Source organism: Megachile rotundata, chromosome 12, assembly GCF_050947335.1.
Source record: "Megachile rotundata isolate GNS110a chromosome 12, iyMegRotu1, whole genome shotgun sequence".
NCBI lineage: Eukaryota > Metazoa > Arthropoda > Insecta > Hymenoptera > Megachilidae > Megachile > Megachile rotundata.
The window spans coordinates 9590339-9610024 of record NC_134994.1 but is presented as its reverse complement, the minus strand read 5'-3'; the positions used below and the strand labels follow the sequence as shown (position 1 = coordinate 9610024).

The window sequence follows — 19686 nt, the reverse complement described above, 5'->3', positions numbered from 1 at the left end:
AAGTAGAGCAGCAAAGAGATTTCCCGTGCAGTACGGTCTTAGCCTTCGGGTGGAGGGTGGAAAGAAAAATAGAATGCTAGGAGGAATTAAATAGAAAAGCAAGTAATAACGAAAAGTTCTGAGGATATTCCTGACCTCACTTCGACTTCGTTGCTACGCGAAATGAAAAGGATGTTCGGGGGAGAACGCGTAGATTCATTTCACTGTGGTCTGCTTGCTTTCATGACAAATATGGCTGTTTTCAAGCTTCTAACAGGTTTCCAATTATTATGAGTGCAAGTTACGTCTTTTGACTGCCAAACACATATATTCACGTACTATCAATTTTGTCGAACACATACTGTTGCATACATTGGGATTCAATAGAATTTTCAACCGATTTAAACTACCAATCGATCAAAAATTCATCACGTGACTACCTTTTAAGGTGTGTTTCCTGCATAAAATGTCGACAGATTTTCAGTATTCGTAACCGAGTGTACGGAGGCTGTTTGATCGAGTCAAACGATTCCTTCCTCTGTTCCCTTTTTCGAACACAAAGCACGTGTGTTGAACTTTAATACGTTCTTGTAGGCGCCCGTCGCGATTACAGCATCAGGATAGCGAAACCACGCAAATATATTTTCCTCTCGGCGTATCTGCCGTCAATCGCGTAATCGGTTATAAAACGATCCGCCTTTTTCCTTTACCACTTCACCTGTATAGTAATCCGACAGAACGTGAGCCGCTCTGCAGAGCACGTACGTCAAATCGGTAAGTCGATCTTGCAAGGTTGCAATTATCAAGATCTATTATTCGATGTATTTATTCAAGACGAAACGGTCTGTGAATCCTACATTTCTCGACGGTACAATTTTCTTCGTAATTTCTTCGTCTACCAGAAATTCTTTGTAATTTTAATAAATATCCCTCGTATTCAAAGAAACTGCACAATGCGATCGAGAGTTAAATCGAGGTTTCTTATTGTGCATTTAAACAAATCGATAAAGGTTGTACATTTTTCGCTTCTTTTCTTGCGTCAGAAAGCATCTCCGAAACCTGCCGCAGACAACGAAGAAGCTGGTTTAAATGGAGCTTCTTAATGCACCAGTCTTCTTTCTGCGCTATGATTATGCTTTTCTACTCTTCTCCTTCGTTATCTTAGCAGACTTCGCGAAACTCTATCGAGAGAGCTCTTTGCTCGAACAATCCATCCTGGAAATCCCGCGTTTGCAGAAACTCAGTGCTTCTGCTGATTATTTTCGGTCCGGGTAACTCGGGATCTTGATTAAATTAATACACGTGTACAATCTTGTTGCTTCTTTTCAGAAACGGATTTTAGCGGAGATTGAGTGTTTCGCTGCAACTTCTTTCATAGCGGACGATTTTCAAGTCCTTGTATAACATACCCAATCCTTGAAGATCAGATCCTGCAATTTTAATTTTAACAATTGTTGGATACACAAATTTCCTGGTCTCCAAATTTGAGACTTGAAGAGCCAGCAAAAGAGAACTACCAAATCTTAGGATTCTAATTTTCAAGCCACCAATCGTAAATTCCTGAAAGTCCAAACCAAATTCCAGAAATTGTTGCGTTGTCAGATCTTGAAATTTTTAAACGCACAAATTACAGATCCGAAATTTGCAATGTATCTAAATGATGAGATTGTAAAATATGAAAAAGTTTGTGAATGTAATATAGAGTGTATGGAGGTGCAGCATGTGAATGATCCTTAAGGCTGATTTCCATGAGGCTGTTGTGAACGCGGCAGCCATAGCCGGGCAGACGGTTTGTTCTGTCAATCCCCACCATCGTCAGAGCTACCGGGCTCCTCCACTGCACCACCACCACCTTCTTCACCATCACCACCACCACAACCACCACCACCACCACCATCACCAGCCACTACCATGGAAACCGACGAATGCGCATTCTGACTTCAGTTCAACCGACGGTTTCAACCTGCCAAGTCGTGCAGGTGTTGGCACACGGTTGTTGCCATCCACGTACCGATACCGCGCCAGTTCCCCCGGGATACGCGCTCGCGACTACGTATCTGGAAGATTCGTAACGCGGGAATCGTCACACCCTTGGCTGAGAGGGTGCAGCGGGTGCCACGGCGGGCAAACGGGCGAGTGTTAAAAAGCCGTGTTACCATAGGAGGGCTGCGATTTATGGAACCACCACCCCATGGATAGTAACATGTCGACCGCCTTCATGCACCGGTATGGGAAACTTTAAGATCGATAAACTCGAGTCGCCGGCGAAGGCTTCGCCTCGAGAGCCGGGTCCCCTTTTGTCTCTCGACATCCCGAAAAAACATTGTCAAAATTGCCAGCCCGGTTCGATCGATCGGTTTGTTGCTATGCAGCTCGGCTTCCCGGCCAAAGGGTTCGACGAGGTGTCCTCCAACAGCGGCGAAGTGTTCGACCGGTAGATCGACTAGCCACACTCCGTTTTTCTACCCGGCTGTTTTCGTCCACGAAGAAGCGCGATCGAAATCGATTTCACCGGCTCCGTTTAAGATCGGGTGAAAAATGGAGTGCGGCAGGGAAAAAGTGTGCCTTTGCACGGGGCGGCTGCTGTTTGCACGTAGGGCGTTGTGCCCGCCGCTACGACGTAATCGAATCTTTCAATTTCCGTACGACGAGAAAATTGCCGGTCTGTTTCGCGTACGTGATCGATAAGCCCCGTTGCAAAGTGCCTGCGAATGGCTCTACCTGTTTACCAAAGACCTCCTAACAATAATATTTGTTGCCACGGTAATGGAAAACGCTCGGTTATCACAGGTGATTAGCATGTTTCGATTTGTTTTACATTGTGACGGTGGTGTATGTTTGTGAGGGGCAGGACCTGGGCATTCGTGTGCACGGTGTTGTGATGATTCATGTTCTCAAAGTCGATGCTTCAATTTGACTTAGAAATTTAGGAAATGTAGGAAACTGGAGTTTCGGGAAATTGTAGAACTTTTAACTACTTTGCAAAGCTGAGAATTTAGGTGTTTTGTGAAATTGGAAATGTATTTTGTTACACTGACTATTCAACTATTTGACAAATTTAAGAATTTAGATACATGAACATTTAGGAAATAGAACATAAAATGTACAAATTTAGAAATGAATAATTTAGAAGTTTCTAATCAAAGAATTTGCAAACCCAAAATTTTTATACGATCTACAATAATATTAAAATTAGAAGAACAAATATTAATTAAATGGAATTTGCAATTATCGATACAAAGGTAAAAATGGCGGTACAATGTCTGCAACAGCTATTCGACACGGATCGAGATGGTATTTCAAAACGTTTCTACGAACGAGAACGCGTGCCATTAATTCCGAGACTCTTTCTAGACGGCATTCTATTAACCTGTATTTTCATGAGCGCGTCACCTGTTCAGTTCCACGCAGAACGACACGATGTCGAATCGGACCAGCCCGCTTTCCTTGAACCTGCGGATACCGCAGCCATTGACCGCGGCATATTCCTACGCTCCGTAACGAAAGGACCTAAGTGCGGTCATTCTCTATTCCTCTTCTCTCTCTTTCCCTCTCAAACTCTCCCTTCTTCCTCCCCACACCCATGCTTCTCTCTTTTTTTCTCTCATAACCTCGTCGTGTCTATCTGCACCCATGGTGTCCCTAACTCATTTGAATATCACAGTGACGCCCTCCACTTATCGAAGGCCACCATTATAAATTCTGCCGAATTTTATCAACCACATTTTTCACAAAAATCTAAGCACCTTTTATCTACGCAAATGTATTGCAATATTTCTGTTCTTATCACTTAACGATACTTCCTGACATAAGGTGTATAATAAATTATCTTTCCACAGTAAGTTTCAACCGTGACAAATTAAGCAACTAAAATTTGTTAACCATCCTCGACGCTATTTCATAATTCCGTAAATAACTAAGGTAAATAAAAATAGCAAGGTACAGGAATGAGAGAAATACAGGTACCAGTAGGAATATTTTATCAATAGAACGCGTGCGAGCGGTACGCTCCTTGGTTCCGGTCGATAAGCAGCTTAGTCATTCCGCATTAATTTCAGTCGCGTTACCCTCGGTATCTTTGACCCCTCTACGACTGGCATAGAGTGCATCCCCGTGTAGGAAATGGTTCTTGTCCCCTGCACACTGTCTGCCAGCGAGCGGCGAGCTCACAATCGATACATCTCTCAGGATCACCGCTGATTCGCGATCGAAAAATCTCGTTAGTCTTCGCAGATCGTTCCGTATCACGAACAGATAGTAAAGGCTACGATTATAATTCCCGATACGCGACCGATGCTATTTCCAAGCTGATACGCGCTGCTGCATTGGCGTAACTGGGATTCTTATCTGTCTAGATTTATTTATAACATTTCGCAATAGATCACATTGTGGAAAGTTCGAGGATTCGCAACTTGGAAAATTTTAGAATGGGATATTTTAGAATGGAATATTTTTTATGATTTTCAATTCTCATACATTGGGATAAATTGGTATACATTGGATGTTCATTAAGACCTACAGATATTGTTCGAAGTCTAACTTGGTCCAAGGAATATTAGAAAATAAAGCAATTTTATCTGAAATTATTGTTATGATTTGAAATTCTCATGCATTGGGATAAATTGGTATACATTGGATGTTCATTAAGACCTACAGATATTGTTCGAAGTCTAACTTGGCCCAAGGAATATTAGAAAATAAAGCAAATTTATCTGAAATTATTGTTATGATTTGAAATTCTCATACATTGGGATAAATTGATATACATTGGATGTACATTAAGACCTACAGATATTGTTTGAAGTCTAACTTGGTCCAAGGAATATTAGGAAGTAAAGCAATTTTATCTTGGACAATATAAAACTTTAACCAGTAGTACAGAACAGAGAGCAGAATTTTCCCGTAACAGTCAGAGTGTATCGATAACAGTAATTTTTCCACGAGACGTACACGCCAGGAATGCGTTGCTGGTCAGCTAATTTCTTAACGTCCTTGCGATCCCAGGAAGTAACGTTCGAGAGGGTTTGTCTTAGCGTTCGTTGCTCCGTGTTCAGTGTCTCGAATATGGTGCTCATGTATGATTCATTAGCTGGGATCTCGGATGTAGGCCGCGGCCGGTGCTGAACGGAGCACGCCTGTAAAGCCCGTTTGAACTCTCTATTGTCATCGAAAAAGTAACTGTTCCAACGGATGACTGCCATAGAATCGTACGTTTTTCTTGGTACATAAGTCAAGCGTTGTTGGTAGCTGTCGACGTCCACGGAATTCGAGGCGGCACACGATCGCCAGCCGGATAGCCGTGGAACGAAAGTCGATAAATTCCACGTAATCCCGTTTTCTATGGACACCTCGCCACTCATATCGAGCATCTACTTTTTCCCTTGAACCACTGCATCACCCGTATCGTCCAATCTAAAGCCGTTCCATGTTGCGTCGAAGATGATATAAAACCGCCAAATCCAGGCGGGAAATCCTCGATGGGTATTGCCAGACGTGCTTGTCTGAATCTACTGCGGTCATCTACCGCAGTGGTAATTGATTACTATCTGTAATCATTCCGATTGATTTGCTGTATTTTATACTTCTTGTGCTTGCAAATTTTAGCTCCTCCATCAATGCATTCACCTTAGGTGAACATCGATAGCTTGCCAAGAAAGCTTATTCGTATAGGTGTATTTTTATGATCTAAAACTGCTACAATTGTATAGAATAACATGGCTGTTGGAATAACGTTTATGATCAAAAAATGCTACAATTGTATAGAATAACATGGCCGTTGAAATAACATGAACGTAAAAGTACACGAAAAGAAGGTAAAGCGTAGGTACGTTAAAAGGTGATATCGCGCGAACAAGTGGAGAGACTAAACAAAGTTGAACGTTCGAGATGGCATTCGGAGGAGAACATTGTTTAACTGGAGCAAGCGGCGAAAAAAGGAAAAGAGGGAACGAGAATAACACGTCGACCGGTCGTCCTCTCTACTTTTCCAAGATAAGCGTGACACTTGGCGAGGCTGGCGGAAGAATAAGGCCATAGTCGCGGTCGTATTAGGCCGATGCGCGTTGCGTTGTTAGAAGTGCATTCACACGCGGCCATGCAACTACGGTCTCGCGATGCGCTCGATAGGAGGCTGCGTGCGATACAGCCGGAGCGTCGTTGTTGCAACCGGCGTTACGTTTTGCCTGTATCCGTGACAGGGAGCCAGGGACGCGAATCCGGTAACGGAGAGCTGCAAAGTGAAACTCGTCGAAGGTTTCCTATAGGGTTACACGGCCAATCCATGAGAGAGTGTCTGCCCTGTCTGCCCCCTTTATGCCCGCACCGAAACGAGTTTTACTCGTCGGATATCGGTTACCGCCAAGTCGAGCGTTTATTACTCCCATGGAACCCGGAAGATCGATCGATCGGAAGTGGTCCACGAGCTTCCAAACGTGCCTCACAAAATATCACCAAAGCTTTGAAACTCTGAACGTTGCACAGTTCATATCACATGTAGAATTCTCTACAACTGAGATTACGTAGCATAGGACTCTACATTCACTCTAAGGTTTCTTAGATTAATTTAGGATGATCCTAGTGCTACGAGGACTCCCTGGTATTCTGTAAGTTCTCTGGAGGATCTTGAAGTTCTCTGAATCCTCAGCACTTCCAAGATATTCTAGAATAATTTAGGATCATCTGAGAGCTCTCTAGATACCCTAAGTCCTCCATGGGATTCTCTGGGACATCCACCTTGATTTGTATGATTTCATATCCTCCTAGAATAGCAGTACTTCACAATTCCACTTCACGATTCCCACGAAGATTTTTCACTATTCGCAACGCTTCGATTAACATCTACATGAACGATACACTAGGCTACCTCTAGAGTCTCAAAACTCAATGAACTCGGTATATCAGTATTAAACAGCGAACGACCGATACAACCATAAAATAGCATTAGTCGTATTTATCGACTATACTCTCCTTCATCTATTCCTTATTTAGAGTTAACAAAAGTTGTCCGTTGATCAATACACTTTCTATATCACCCGTAAACGGTTTATTTCGAGGCACGTTAACGAACAATCAAGTGATTGATTTAATCACTTCGTCTCCCGTTGGCGAATTAAGATCAATCGCGCTGAAACTGGAGACCCAGTGATTCTAAACGCGATATAAACTTCAAAGCAACGAGCCACGCAATTAATTACTGTCGCCTATTTATGAGAATCAGGATCGATGTTACATGCACCACTTCCGTCCAATCGATCTTCCGGGTTCCACGTAAGTAGCGAGCGAGGCTCGATTCACCGGTATTCCATAACGACCGACTAGTAAAACGAGTTTCGATTCGATACGACGCAAAACCAAGTTAACTGCGATCTCTCTCTCTTTCCCCGGATAAACAACATTATTGAAAAAGGCTTGTTCTACGGGAGCCGCTTCTTCTCTCATTCATATGTCTACTACGATCATTCATAAAATCGCGGGATACTTCCTTCGGTAATTACGCCGCCATCTTTATCGTGCAACTTTAGAAAAACAGGAAACTGCACGAAAATTATACTACTTTATCGACTTGGTTGTTAGGCGTAATAACACGGTGCGGATGGTAGGAAATATTTCTGCATTTGCTAATCTTTTGATGGAGATTCATTCGCAAGTTTTCTGATGGTCTTCAATTTTTCTGGGTTCGAACTTTCTGGTTTTAGACTTTCGTATGTATATGTTCTCCAAGTTCTCATATTCGCAAGTCCCTATATTGTCAAGTTCCCACATTGCTAAGTTCTCACATTCCCAAATCCCCACATTGCTAAGTCCCCACATTTCGAAGTCCCCATATTGCTAAGCCCTCACATTGCTAAGTCCCCATATTGCTAAGTCCCCACATTTCCAAGTCTCCATATTGCTAAGTCCTCACATTGCTAAGTCCCCATATTGCTAAGTCCCCACATTTCCAAGTTCCCACATTGCCAAGTCCCCACATTGCTAAGCCCCACATTCCTAAGTCCCCACATTGCCAAGTCCCCACATTCCTAAGTCCCCACGTTTCTAAGTCCCCACATTCCCAAGTTCCCAAACTCCTAAGTCCCCAAATTTCCAAATCCCTAAATTCCCAAATATCCAGATCCCCAAATTTCCAAATCCCTAAATTCCCAAATCCCCGAATTTCCAAATCCCTAAATTCCTAAATATCCAGATCCCCAAATTTCCAAATCCCTAAATTCCCAAATATCCAGATCCCCAAATTTCCAAATCCCTAAATTCCCAAATCCCCGAATTTCCAAATCCCTAAAATCCCAAATATCCAGATCCCCAAATTTCCAAATCCCTGAATTCCCAAATATCCAGATCCCCAAATTTCCAAATCCCTAAATTCCCAAATATCCAGATCCCCAAATTTCCAAATCCCTAAATTCCCAAATATCCAGATCCCCAAATTTCCAAATCCCTAAATTCCCAAATCCCCGAATTTCCAAATCCCCAAATTCCCAAATATCCCAAGCCCCCATCCACCAAATCCTAAAATCCCAAAGCGCCCAAATCACCAGCTTCCAGCTTTCCAAATGAACTCGAACGTTCAACGGACAATGGAGAGTCTCGACTCGTTTTAGAGAAACGATATTGGTTACGAGCATTTACCGCAGGAACCCGGAAGATCGATCGAGAGGAAGTCATTCACGAGTATAAAACCCACTTGCCCCTCTTTCCTTTCTTTTTTTTCATAAGCGTTTTTACCGCCACTTTGGAACTCCTCGGGCTACCGCGACTACAGCGGAGAGAAGCCTCGGTGCTCGTTTTCGAGGAATTGATTAATCGCAACCGTTTCAGCCTTTCGTTCCTTTCTAAAACGGCGCTCTCACCGTCGCTGAGTCTTCTTGTTATGTGGTTCAAGATTTGACGACAGCGTCAAGGAATTATAAAAAAGTTTTGCTGGACGTCGAAGGATATTCAACGCAGGGGTAAATGATCGTTCAAAATGGAAGTCTCTTGTCGATACTGCGAAGAAATTATCGACTGTGGGGACTTGTCGAGGCATTTGCATTTATTAATAATTGATGCCAATTTATACACTCTGCTAGCTGCTCCTTTTTTACTCTATAATGTACTTTTTTAGATTTTATCTAGATGAACCGTCTAGATGACGGTGTTTGATGGTGTTTCACGGTGTTTCACGAGCTTGAGACAGTGGTCCTTGAAAATTCAGAGATATTCCAGTTGCATAAAATATTTCAATCTTCGCCAAAGTCTGAAATTTGAAACGCCAAGTAAATCTCAGCCCATCTTTTTCATCTACCTTCTTCAAGTTTCCCATCGCATGCAAGTGGAACATCTATATTCTTTTCTCCGGCCTGAATTGCTCTAATCTTTTTTCTCTCCATGCAAGAATATCAGCGTTTGGAATCTCGATATTCCATTCGGTGTCTGCGTCTCGGTATTCCATTAAAAGCAACGCGATCTCGATACGTTTTCACCGATCGCGAAAAAAGAAACTTGGGCAAAAAGGAGACGTTTTCTGCGATTCTCGGAAGCAAAAAATCGGTGGTATCGAGCCCCGTAAGGAAGCCCCGGTGCATGCACCTCTCTCATTATCGTCTTCTCCAATGCATGACGCTATGGTTAATGCACTGTTATTGCCGTGTCTCGTATACACAGTCACGAGTATAATGACTGTACCCGATGCATAATCCTTTGCTCCTCCCTTTGTCGTCGTACGTCTCGAAATACCTGGGTACTTGAATCGATGAATGTTAATCCGCTTCGTAGAACGCCTATGTGGCTTTCGGGTATTTCGCGAATCGACAATGCGCCATTCATTAGGATAAACGGTGTTGACACGGATGATATCGATGACCGGATTAAATCGGCAGAAAGGGAAAACAGGAGGCATCTCCAGGCAATGGAGGTACAGAGGTGCAGTCAAGGAAAATTTAAATTATGCGATGCTATTGTAGAGACTCAGTGATTAAGTTCTAAGGGTGCTTGGCCTTAAACTACCAAAGTTTCAAAGTTTCTAACTTGCAAAGATTTCTAAGTAACTTTAAGTCCAAACAGAATTAAATTTTAAAAATCACGAAGATACAAAAAAACTTGAGATGTAAACTTCAAGTCCTCCAAGGTTTCAAGGTTACAAGACTTCTTAGGAGTCATCTGCAAGACTCCTCAACTTCAAGGGCTTCAAAGTTTCAAAATAACAAAATTACAAATCCCAGTACTTTCAAGTCCCAAAATCCAATCCCACAAAGTACCAAGTCTTTGACAAGCCCCAAAATCTTAACAACTCCAATCAGGAACTTCCAAATAGAATTCTGAAACTGCAAAGTCGCAGATCGCAACACAATCGAAAACGAAAGTGCAGAATCACCGATCGCGGTTTGCAACGCGAGAGGATTCCCCGTTAAAAATCTCGAGGTTGCGTCGTGGTAAGGTCGGTAGATTAGCACGATGCAATTTAATGCAACAACAACGTCGGCCTCGATGCACGTATCGGTGGCATTAAACAAACAAACGAAGGGCCGCTGACAGTTCGTAAGTCATTATTAAAGCCCGCGTATAATTACACAGGATACGAGTTTCCACCGCAGAGTTAGGAAAAGAAGTCACTATACCACGGAAAGGTATTTAAATTGGCTTAGTATAAAGATACACCTCGTCGTCCTTTAAGAACTTGCCGCGCGATTATCTCGACCGCTCTTGATGTGCGAGCGAGTATCGGTATGCGCGTACCGAGACATCGTGTTATTCGATCGAAGCATTCCCATTCGGAACTGAATACCGATAACATCCAGATGCGAGTAGAATCTTGGGAAGCAGGTGATGAACGACGTGGACTATGGGATTTGCGCTATCGATTTTAAATAAAATTCGTGAATCTCTCTTTTGTAGGAAATGGAAGGATCTACAGGGTGTTTCAGAATTAGTGTAGGTCTTTGAAATGGGGGGTAGCTGATGTGATTCTGAATAAAATTTTCCTTTGCAGAAATGGGATTTGAAGCCTCGTTTTTGAATTATTAAGGAAAAATAAGGAAGCAGTCAGAGTGCGAGGATTACGCATGCGCAGACGCTAGGCAAAGCTGTCGCTCTCGCGTCTGCGCATGCGTAATCCTCGCACTCTGATTGCTTCCTTATTTTTCCTTAATAACTCAAAAACGGAGCTTCAAATTCAATTTTTGCAAAGGGAAATCTTATTCAGAATCACGTTAGCTACCCTCCAATTCAAGGAGATAGTTTAATATTTTACTTTAATATTTAAATGTGAAACACCTTGTATATTCATTCCTCGACTCTGTGCAAACTCTCCTTAAAACGACTTTCAAATTATAAATTTTTAATGAATAATTCTCCTAAAACAACTCCTAAACGAAGTCCTTATGTCCAGAGTATCCTTACTGATCCACAAATCGCCAAATTTCAAATTATCTGAATCACTGACCAAATCACCGATCCCAAAGCAAATACCAATTACCTCCAGACCATTTGCTCCGTTCCATCAACCCCGCAGTAACGTACAATCCGTCGATTTCCCTCTTTTTTCGAATAGATCTCTCAAGCAGTATGGACCTAACGATCAGAAGTTTATCGTTCGCAATTACGACAGATGGCTCTCGCTTTTCCCGGATGGATGACAATAATGATTCGCGTGTACTTCATCGCGAATCGAACGATGGCTCTTTCGACAGCTAGCAACGAAAGTTCCAGTGAAAGTTATAGTTTACTATCGCAAATTGCAAAGACCAGCAATTTCACTTTTATTTACACTGCTCAGGTGACCGCAAATAAGAGCTAGGAAAAACGGCCGCGAATTTTTACCTGCTACTATCGAAAGTGTGTAGAGACGCGTTTCGAGAGTTTGCGAGCAACAGGCTCGTTTCACGAATAGATATCCGTAAGCTGGATTACGGATACTGTCGATTTCTACTCAAGGCGGATCCACGAGATTTCAGGATTTCGTGATTCCGAACGAGTTTATCCGTGCTTATCACGAGCAAATAGTTTCAAGGACGACTTTCTCCTTCATGATCGTTTGGATTTACGAGATTTACAAGGTTGAAATTGCAAGTTTACGAGTTTAGTGTATTTTTAATATTTTATTAATATTTTTAGTAAAATATTAGTATACATAAATATCAGTATAAATAAATTACATGAATTAATATAAATTCGTTAATAACGTGATATTGCTGAAAGCTACCAGATATATTACCACGCGTTGTATCGCAATTCCTCCTGTACGTGGACGTGAGAGTTTCTTGCTGAGTTGTTATCGTTGCATATCCATATACTCGTATAGATTATTATATCGACGCGTCCTATATCGATCCACTGCACCGCGTTTTATAGAGACGCGTCGGATATCAAGGCATCGTACATATATCGCCCCACATTACAACGCCTTGCCGGTACTAAAGAACACCTGTGCTCGATTCTCACAGCAAAACGTTGCATCCAGTACAATTCTGGGATTCTTGTTACGAATCCTTTGCCCGACGCTTTTCTACCTTTTCCGACAATTGTGTCGCGACTTGTGCAACGGTCCATTGTCTCGAGTTTCAGTTAATGACAACGCGAGCAAGACGGTAATAGCGGTATGTAGCGTGCCGGGATGAGCGTTGAACAAGATTAATCGCACCACGCTCGCTCATCTGCGAAACGATCCACGTATGCAGTCTAGTTCGCGTCCTGTCGTTTGAATCACGCAATCGAAATGCTTCCCAATATCAAGAATTCCGAGAGCGAGTTTCAAGGCTTGCATCGAGGTCGATCACCCCATTTGTTTACAATTACCTACTCAAGGCTGAACCACTTACTCTACAACACAGTGGTGGCACGACAAAAACAACGAACACTTTTTAACCTGTGTATTTGAATCGTTTCTTCGCGCGTAAAAGTCGAACGATAAATGGCGGGAAATCTTTCTTGGAAAATATCGACGAAACGTCTAATAAAGAATTCATAAATTTTAATTCATGGTAATAGGTTCGTGCAATTTCTAGTCGCAAGTGAAACGCTTAGTCGATAGTCGAACCATTAAGGCGAACGATAAATATTGCGAATATTTCAGACGTTGCAAAATAAGCACTTAGAACGTGCAACATCGCCTCGCGTGAAAACTTTGCTCCTGACTTTCCCATGAAAACGCATACTTTTTTCGTGAATACTTTTCTTTGACTCACCCTTTCGATGATACTTTCACATCAGCTTCGATCGGTGACGTACACGTAACCTCCTCGAGTCCTATCTCCTTGCCGAACCTCTCATTAATAAGATTCTTCTTTCAATTGTATCCTCTTTATTCCAACGAACAACACAATTTGTTTCATTCGTATTGACAACGCGGTTTTGAACGCACATAACCTGCACGCATCGATCGAAACAGAATCCCGCGTAACACGATCGAAGAAACTCGCGCACGAAGAAATTCCAAAGACTACGTCGTCCTTGTATGCGTTTCAATGTCAATTGGGACGTGGAAACTCGAGACACGTTCATGATCGTTATCGTTTCATTACCACACTCACAAACCCCGACACGTAACTGAATATTGAGCAATTGTTTCGCGAACGACAAATTAAACGAACGGTCAAGTCGCGACTGCTAGATCATCACACTGCGCATGCGCGGCGGCCATTAGAAATTTTGAATTCGCGTGGGCACTGACACGATTCTTTTAATTGAAAGTGAGAAGGAGAATGAAAAATCCAATTGTGATAGTATGTATATATTTAAAAATTTACTGCAGAAGAAAAGCTATACATTTAACTACTTTATAAATGACAAATCAAATTAATTGTTCTCAAGTAAAGACTGCTGAATGTTGCGGTGCGCATGCGCAGTAGATAATTATAGTTTTAAACATGTGCGCACTTGATTTGTATTACTTTTAATAAAACACAAACAACGAGTAAACAGTTTTCAATTGCACCAAAGTGCAGTTGCAAATTTAAAAAGGGTTGCACAGTTGTTTTATGATTAACGTATTTAACTAGTTTCGAAATTGACTACGTGTCACAGTGAATATGCGCGGCAAAGTTTGAAATTTCAAACTCACGAAGATACTGCTCCCAGTTTATTTCCGCCTTAAATAAGAACTGCGGCAGGAAAAGGTAATTTAGTTGCTGCAAAGTGCAATTGCAAACGTCTGACATAAAGAAAAACTATATCGCATGCGTTCTATTAACAGGTGTTAAACAGCGCGCAAAATAGTAGAAATACTGCGGTAATAGCGATCAATCGAGTTCGGCATTCGGAAACTCAGGTGCGTGAGAAAATTCACGCTACCTTCGCGGGCAAACCAAGAGAATATCGACGGGAGATATGACTTGGATGAAAGAAGAAGAAGAAGAAGGTTGCATAATTAGGGATTGCGATGCCGGTTACGTGGTGGCTAACCTCTCGTGGAAATGAAGCAAATACGTGGCGCCCCTCCTTTTCTATCGTCCTTTCTATACGCGTCTTTTTCCCCCCGTTGAGTATCAGCAATTCCCAAGCGAATACCACGGCATTTTTTTCATTTCACTTTTTCCCGACGAGATCGAGGTACCCGTCATACTCTCGTACAATAAAGTTGTTAATACTCTGATCTCTGTCAGCTTTTCTTCGATTCAAAGGAACGTAATTCAGTTGTTTTCCAATATCGAAGCTCGGAACCTGACCTAGATAGAGTGAAAGAGTAATCATCGAGTAATTGAATTGATCATCGAATCACTCGTGTAACGCATCGAGAAAACTCTCGTGCTTTTGTTTTCCTTCTCGATCCGTTATCGAACAATTGGCTAGTATAAACGAGATAAACGTGTGCGAATGCACGTAAGAACACTTCGACGGTAATTTATCCGCAGGTTGAAGCAACGCGAGTGCGAGCACTTGTGTCATGGGAAAGGTCATTTAAAAATGTTAGCTGACTCGATACGTCGGCACAAGGCAACATTAGCCAAGCAGAATTTAGTCGTTAGAATGTGGTAAGCTGTCAGTTGTTTCATCAACGGGCTAATCTCGATGATAACGCTCGATACGTCGCTTTCACGTTACCTCATCGAGGATGAGTAAAATCGCTCCAAATAGAAAGCCGTGTTTATTGCGAGCAGCCTTCTCATGATTTCTTTGTTTTCCATCGCGGCTAGGGGAAAAATGGAGCGATATTATTGCAAGCAGTTGAAGACCTTTGGTAATTAAAGGAACAGAAAAGGAGGTCGTCAGTCGCACGGTTCGCTGAATTTACCGAAGTGGATTGCCAGTGTTTTCGTAGTAATCAACGCCGGCAAAGGTCGGCTCACACCTTTTCCTTCCATGCCCGGGCTGTTTATGATCCATGAGTGTAAACACTCGTGTTCTCCTTTACACGCGAGAGCCGATGTGTGGTCGCGATCTTTACGTGTCAATGACGTGGTGCATTACCATTGAAAGCACGGTCGATCATGATACGGTACCTGTTATAATCTGCTAAGCGGAGGAACAGTAGTTTGGAACACCGGTTCGATTAATGAGAACGAATCGTAGCTGCTATGAATTTCTAAGGAACACGAGGTTGCTAAATCAGTGTTGGACAAAGATCGAAACCTTAATTTTACCACAAATAAAATTTGCAATTTGAAAATTTCCAAAGAATTTAGAAATGTAAGAACTTTCAAATTTTCAAATTAGAAACTGGCAATTTATCAGCTGACCATCACTGTGTTAAGCCACACACAGTATCGGATCGAATTCCTGGGATTGCATATTACGCCCAGCGATTATAACGAATAGGAATCGTTGCGCTTCGAGCGTTGCGTTACGTAACTTCTTCAAGTAGGTGCATATCGACCCAACAGGGTTACGTGTATACATTCTAGCCCGAAGAGGTTGGATTAACGAATTGACGCCTGAAACTTTCCTTTCCTTATAAGACACACCGGAGAAAACGGAGTGCTTAAATTAAGATCCCTTAACCATTAGACGTAAAAGGAGACTCTAGTTCCCGTTCATTTTATAACATTGCTAGGGATCACTTCCAGTTGGTTATTCAATCTCTTGGTAAATACTTCGTAACTGTGCTCTGTTTCTGCGACGAAGCGTAAGTAATAGGCGATGTTTCTGACGATACTCGTAACTCGTAATTAATTCCCAACCCTTAACTCGTCCTTGGAATCTTACATTGCAATTTATCTGTGTTCTTAGTCAAAGGATACGAGCGAGTCGACACTTATTCATGGTAGACGATAAAAAGCTCATGGACACTTTGATCGAGGTATTCGAAGGCGTCCGAGCGATCGATCATGATAATGTACGCGACGTATCGATCATAGATCTCTGTTTCTCGCGAAGAAAGGAATGCAGCCGTCGTTTTGTTTCCGCGATTCTTTTGAAACGCGAGCGATTTACAGAGCTCGTTACCGTTTCTTTTCATCGTTGTCGTAGCAAGAGATGAAACGTCGAGGAGAACCACAATATTGGTTCGCCGTGTTTGCGGTGAACGGTAACGGTGATCATCCGACGATCGTAAAGTTTCAGTTCGTCCCTAGGCGTCCGATTATGGCCTTTAATGCCGCGCAATACCGATAGAATGGTAAATAATTTCTTTTGCGTGTCTAACGGGAATGCCTGCCGATAATTTTCGCGAGCCTTCCTTTCGAGACGCCTGCTCTGGCTCTCGTTCGAAACTTCATGAAATGCAAATGCGTTCGGACGTCAGGGCAAATATTTCCTCGTTAGGCTTCGAGCTTCGTTCTTCAGCAATTTGTGCTTGTTACGCGAAAAGCGTATCTGTAGCGTTCGAGTGGCTTTCGAAGGCCGATCCGAGTGGCTCGTTAACAGAACCACTTTTGTTGTTTCGTTCCGCGTTCCAGAAACGACATGTTTCAACGGAGAACGTTGATTAAGATGCGAGTTATTGTTACTGTCACGTTGCACTAATGAACCAATCATTCTTGATCACTCTTCTATTACATTTTGGTTATTACATTTCCATTTCGGATATTTTATTCTAATTTCCGAACGAGCTAACTCCCTGAACTTTCTATCACATACAATAAGAATCATACGTCTAAATTAAAATAAAACGAGGATCGATTTCCCTTTGTTTATTGCGAAACTAACGCAATTTATGCGCGCCGATGCGCATAGATTATCGCTTGCGTTTTTAGATGTAACTTCTTTTACTTTCCGTTGCATAAAAAATTTTTGCATTCTTCACGTTTTGAGGTTGCATTCAAATAATCAGGCATGAAAATGTCCATACATATATATGAACATATGTATAGATATATGTATGAATATATGTATAGACATACATATATATGAACATATGTATAAACATATGTATGAACATATGTGTACGTACATATATGTATGAACATATGTATGAGCATATGTATGAACACATGTATGAACATATGTATGATCATATGTATGAACACATGTATGAACATATGTATGATCATATGTATGAACACATGTATGAACATATGTATGATCATATGTATGAACACATGTATGAACATATGCATGATCATATGTATGAACACAAGTATGAACATATGTATAATTATATGTATGAACATATGTATGAACACATGTATGAACATATGTATGAACATATGTATGAACACATGTATGAACATATGTCTGAACATGTATAAACATATGTATGAACATATCTACACATAGATATATGTATGAATATATGTATGAACACATGAATGCATCTGAATACTTCAATGCATATGCATATGTGAATATGTGTTTACTTACGTTGCATGTACATGTCCTCAACTTTGTCGTACATCTCCCGTCATAAAATGTTTCAAGTCTGACCGCATACGAAAGATGTCCCTATAAACAGTACGATATCAGTGAATCTCAAGAAAAATTAAGATGTTGCGGTTTAAATACATGACTCAAGAAAGTCCTGCAACCTTGCAGGTCTTTTCTTCTTCTTGTCGGGGAGAATCGCTGGCGGTGTAACACGAGCATCAATTCGACCGGTGTAACTGACCACTCGTGTCCTTTTTGGACTTATGAAACGGAAGATTCACTTTCACGCGATGGAAAGTGAGACGTGTTACGACGGTAGATCATATCTCTGCGTTAATTTTCGTTACGCGATTCGTATTGAATAATTAAAAGGAAAAACTGTGGGCTCGATGTCAAAACAACGAATTACGTGATCCTTCGTGAAAGTAAGTTTTTGGTTACATGGGCGCTGTTATAAATCTTCCGATGACCCACCATTTATTTTCGTTATGTCAGAGTCATATGCGAGATCTAGACAACTGGACCTAGAAAATCAATAAATCCTTCAAGTTGAGTCTGTTTCTTTTTTTTGTGACTTCAAGTATCGATATACGGATCGACAGAACGATCGTTGACATACGGTGGCTTCCTATAAAAGTATCCGCGAGGAAGTAAGCAGCCGAGCAAGAAACCTGTGAGCACCTCTCCAAGAGGACGATGTGTGTCAGCGGGTCAGTGACACCCATTAAGCGGCCACAAACTTCGATATTTAGCCGCCTGGTTATCGACCTTGTAACGTCCACCTAATTGGAGTGCAACCGAACCGTGAATCGCGATAGTTCTTATCGATTTAATACCGTCTGTCAATTAGAGCTAATTTTCTTACGGGTACAACTTTCTCCAAGGACGACCGAGGATTTTTTCGACAACCACACGAGTTTCTACAAATCGATCGATTTTATAAAACAAGATATCCGTTACGAATTTCTATGTAATTTCGCACACGTTTCAGTATAACCCACGCGACCATAAAACATATGGCGGTTCAAGACAGGACGCAGCTGGCACTTACGACTTTCCGAGTTAATGACATGTCATTATAGACTGGCGCTAAACTCGTTCGTTAGACATCGACGTTTCTCGCTGATCGACTCGATAGAACAAAAATCGTTAATTGCGGCGTTCAATTTTCACGTGTAATCGAGATATCTGGCGCGGGCTCGCTAATTGAATTCGTTTTACTTGCCATCGCTTTCTAAAGCGCAGATGGACATTTGTAAACTAGAGATTTTACAAATTTCCAAATTATCAAATAGACAAATTACCAAACTTCAAATCGACAATTTAACAAACTCCAAATAGACAAGTTCCATGGGTGAAGTTTAGGAATTTGGGAATTTTCCACAAAACCGCAAATGAACTCTGCCGTAACGCTTTCTATCGTTATCCGTGCTCTCTCTCGTTTTGCTATCGGACAATTGTCCCTATCAGCATTTTTACCGAGTTTTTCTCTTCCTCGGTGAAAGTTGGAACACGGTTTTGTCCGGCTGTAACGAGCACCGAAGATTCAGTATAATCGTTATTATTCGAGATTCCTTTATTGAGTATTAACAGCCAGTGCTTCGATACGCTCGATGCGTTTCGCTGGAAATTAATTATACGGAACTACAGTTATGCACAGAATCTGTGTCAGGATGTGGTGTAATATTTTTAACGCTCCAGTATAATCAGGGAATGAAATGCTAATTTTTTTGACGTACCCTCTTGAACTTTTTATCGACACCGCTTGAAAACGAGTAACTACACGCGTTTGCACTTTCATCAAGCAAAATACGGTTTAAATTTAAATCAGAGGTTCGTGTGAAACCCAAAATGGCGGAGTAACACGGTCGAAAGGTTAGGATTAAATTTGAAAGTTCTTAAATCTTACAAATGCATTCCATTAACCGTGTATTATATCTGGTTTGAACTTCTACCACGTTCCTTAAAGTCACGAAGTCGAACAATGATCCAGTG

At 41.7% G+C, this 19686-nt stretch overlaps 1 protein-coding gene across 1 annotated transcript in view; it reads left to right on the top strand.

Annotated features, from left to right (window-relative positions):
• The first annotated feature begins 1886 nt into the window (after positions 1–1886).
• The window catches only part of LOC100882582 (uncharacterized), a 44350-nt gene continuing 26550 nt past the window's right edge, over positions 1887–19686 (top strand). Inside the window, exon 1 of the mRNA XM_012282917.2 lies at positions 1887–2205. Coding sequence (XP_012138307.2) covers positions 2171–2205 — 35 coding nt within the window. The 5' untranslated portion in view covers positions 1887–2170. The remainder of the gene's footprint in view (positions 2206–19686) is intronic.